Source organism: Penaeus japonicus, unplaced genomic scaffold (assembly GCF_977035675.1).
Source record: "Penaeus japonicus unplaced genomic scaffold, GWHDUDI00000001_assembly GWHDUDI00000041, whole genome shotgun sequence".
Lineage (NCBI taxonomy): Eukaryota > Metazoa > Arthropoda > Malacostraca > Decapoda > Penaeidae > Penaeus > Penaeus japonicus.
The window spans coordinates 8,046,782-8,049,281 of NW_028234443.1; the positions used below are offsets into that span (position 1 = coordinate 8,046,782).

The following is a 2,500-nucleotide window of genomic DNA, read 5'->3' on the forward strand; positions in this document are numbered from 1 at the left end:
ATTGTCTTTATAACTGACTCGTATATTTCCTGGTCAGAGGTGTTGGCTTCCAGGACCCTGGAGACTGTCATCATGTTGTCTGTTCCTTCCATTATCTGGGGGAAAACAGGGGTTGATAGCAACTGACTGGCTTTGACTGGGGAAGGATGTTTGTCCAAGATATCAACAAAAGAAGAAAAAAAAAGTAATCGTACATTTATATATAGAATTATATAGATAGATAGATAGATAGATAGATAGACAGATAGATAGATATACTATTATACACATTACGTATATAATATATATGATATATATAATACATATGATAAACATAATATAGATAATATGTATAAGACATATAATATATATAATTTCTATAATATATATAATTTCTATAATATATATAATATATATAATATATATAATATATATAATTTATATAATATATATAATATATAAGAATGTATATAAATAATAATTATGTTAGAGGTTGCCTTAGAATTTTAACACAGAAAAAAAAATAAATATATATATATATATATAAATAAAATGGAATAGAAAAACATGAGGTAAATAATAACTTCATATCAGTAGAAAATGTAGAGAGACAGAGAAGAAGAAAAAGATAGTGAAAAGGAAAAAGAAAAGCATAATAATAATCATAGTAATAATAGTAATAGTAATAATAATAATAATAATAATAATAATAATAATAATAATAATAATAATGATAATGATAATGATAATGATAATGATAATGATAATGATAATAATAATAATAATAATGATAATGACAATAACAATAATAATAATTATCATTATTATCAAGAATCATGATAATGATGATAATAATAATCATTATAATAATCATCATAATAATAATAATAATAATAATAATAATAATAATAATAATATTAATGGTAAATAATAATCCTGATCATAATAATCATAATCATAATCATGGTCATGATCAGCATAATGATATTGATAATGATAATGATTATGATAACATTAACAATAATAATAATAGTGATAATAAAAACTAATAATAATAATAATAAGAAGAAGAAACAGAAAAAGCAGAAGAAGAAGAAACAGAAGAAACAGAAGAAAAGGAAGAAAAAGAAGAAGAAGAAGAAGAGGACAAAGGAAAAGAGATAAATCATAAAGAAAAGAACAACCGGGTGACACCTGCTCCATCAACCGACCTGGCTTACACACGCAGGATGAGATATTCTCGAGAAGTGAGCCAGCGTCCTAACAGCTGAGCGCAGAAGGTCAACATTCGAGGGGCTTTCCACCGGCTCAAAACCAGCCTTGCAAAAATGCAGAATACCCTTGCTCGTTACAATCTTTTGGGAGTGCTCTCCGGTGTTTGCTAACATCCTGAAAGTAAATTTTTTTGTTTTGTTTTTTTTACTACATTATTGAATGTGGGATATTCTCTGTTGTTTGCTAACACTGCGAAAATACATATCTTTTTTTTTTGGTAGTGCGGTGCCACTGTCGCATGAGGTTATGTTTGGTCTATGGCTGGTTTGATTTGGAGAAATTACTTCACGCTAACATTGCATATGGGGAATTTCAATAGTTAATATCAGACATTATCATAATTAAAGAATAAAGGTATAGTACAACCGTAAACTGCTCACAATTCACATATCTTAAGATAAAATTGGAATTTGTCATCCATAACTTACTTTACTCAATTATCTCTGTTCATATCTCCCATAAACTTTTAAACTTTCTTTTCAATCTGAATTTGTCCCAATATCATCATCACAAGAATTGTAATTGAGAAAGAGAAAAGAATGTAGGACCCTCTCTCCAAGCAGAGGGAAAAACACATACCTCAGAGCCCTAATTGCAGATATTTTGGTCTCGTCCTCTTTGCAGTTCTTGAGCATCTCGATGACCAGATCCGAGGCCTTGAGCTTGAACAATGCATCGCAGCTTGGTCGATGCTGTGCCTGATTAGCAACTGTCCTGCAGGCTCGCAGCTGAAGTGACTCTGACTTGGCACATTTGAGGACATTTAAAAGGTGTGTTACGCCCCCTAAGTCATATACCTGTTGAGACATTAGTGTGATATGTGAAATACATAGATACACGGGTATTAGTAATGATACAAATGATTAGACTGAAATAAATTAAATAAAAGCTTACAGACCTAATTATAAACTTGATATAAAAATAAAAACTACAAACACAAGCAGAAAATTTTCATACACATATATATGCCACAATACTTATAAATCATCTACAGAAAATATGTTATACATATCATACATAATACCTCGCATCACACTTAAGCAAATCACACAATCAAATCATAAATCACATCACATTACATACATATAAAACAATCAGATCAAACACTATACCTATAAGTCCAAACAAAAAGATCAAAACACACACTACAGCACCACGACATACACCCCAGCGCCAAGAACACGTATCTTTACCTCCCGTCTTGTGTCTTCATTTGAACAACAGATGCTGAGTATACTGAGGGAGC

General features: G+C 29.8%; 1 protein-coding gene across 3 annotated transcripts in view; it reads right to left on the minus strand.

The window, feature by feature from the left end:
- Positions 1-2,500, minus strand: part of Rnb (BTB/POZ domain-containing protein Rnb) — a 19,313-nt gene that overhangs the window by 9,109 nt on the left and 7,704 nt on the right. For all 3 annotated transcript variants that reach the window (XM_086534536.1, XM_086534534.1, XM_043036745.2), the window contains exons 3-6: positions 2,448-2,500; positions 1,834-2,051; positions 1,191-1,368; positions 1-95 (exon numbers count right to left, since the gene is read on the minus strand). The exon at positions 1-95 is cut by the window's left edge and continues 143 nt beyond it; the exon at positions 2,448-2,500 is cut by the window's right edge and continues 65 nt beyond it. In XM_086534536.1, the coding sequence (XP_086390662.1) occupies positions 1-95; positions 1,191-1,368; positions 1,834-2,051; positions 2,448-2,500 (544 nt within the window). The remainder of the gene's footprint in view (positions 96-1,190; positions 1,369-1,833; positions 2,052-2,447) is intronic.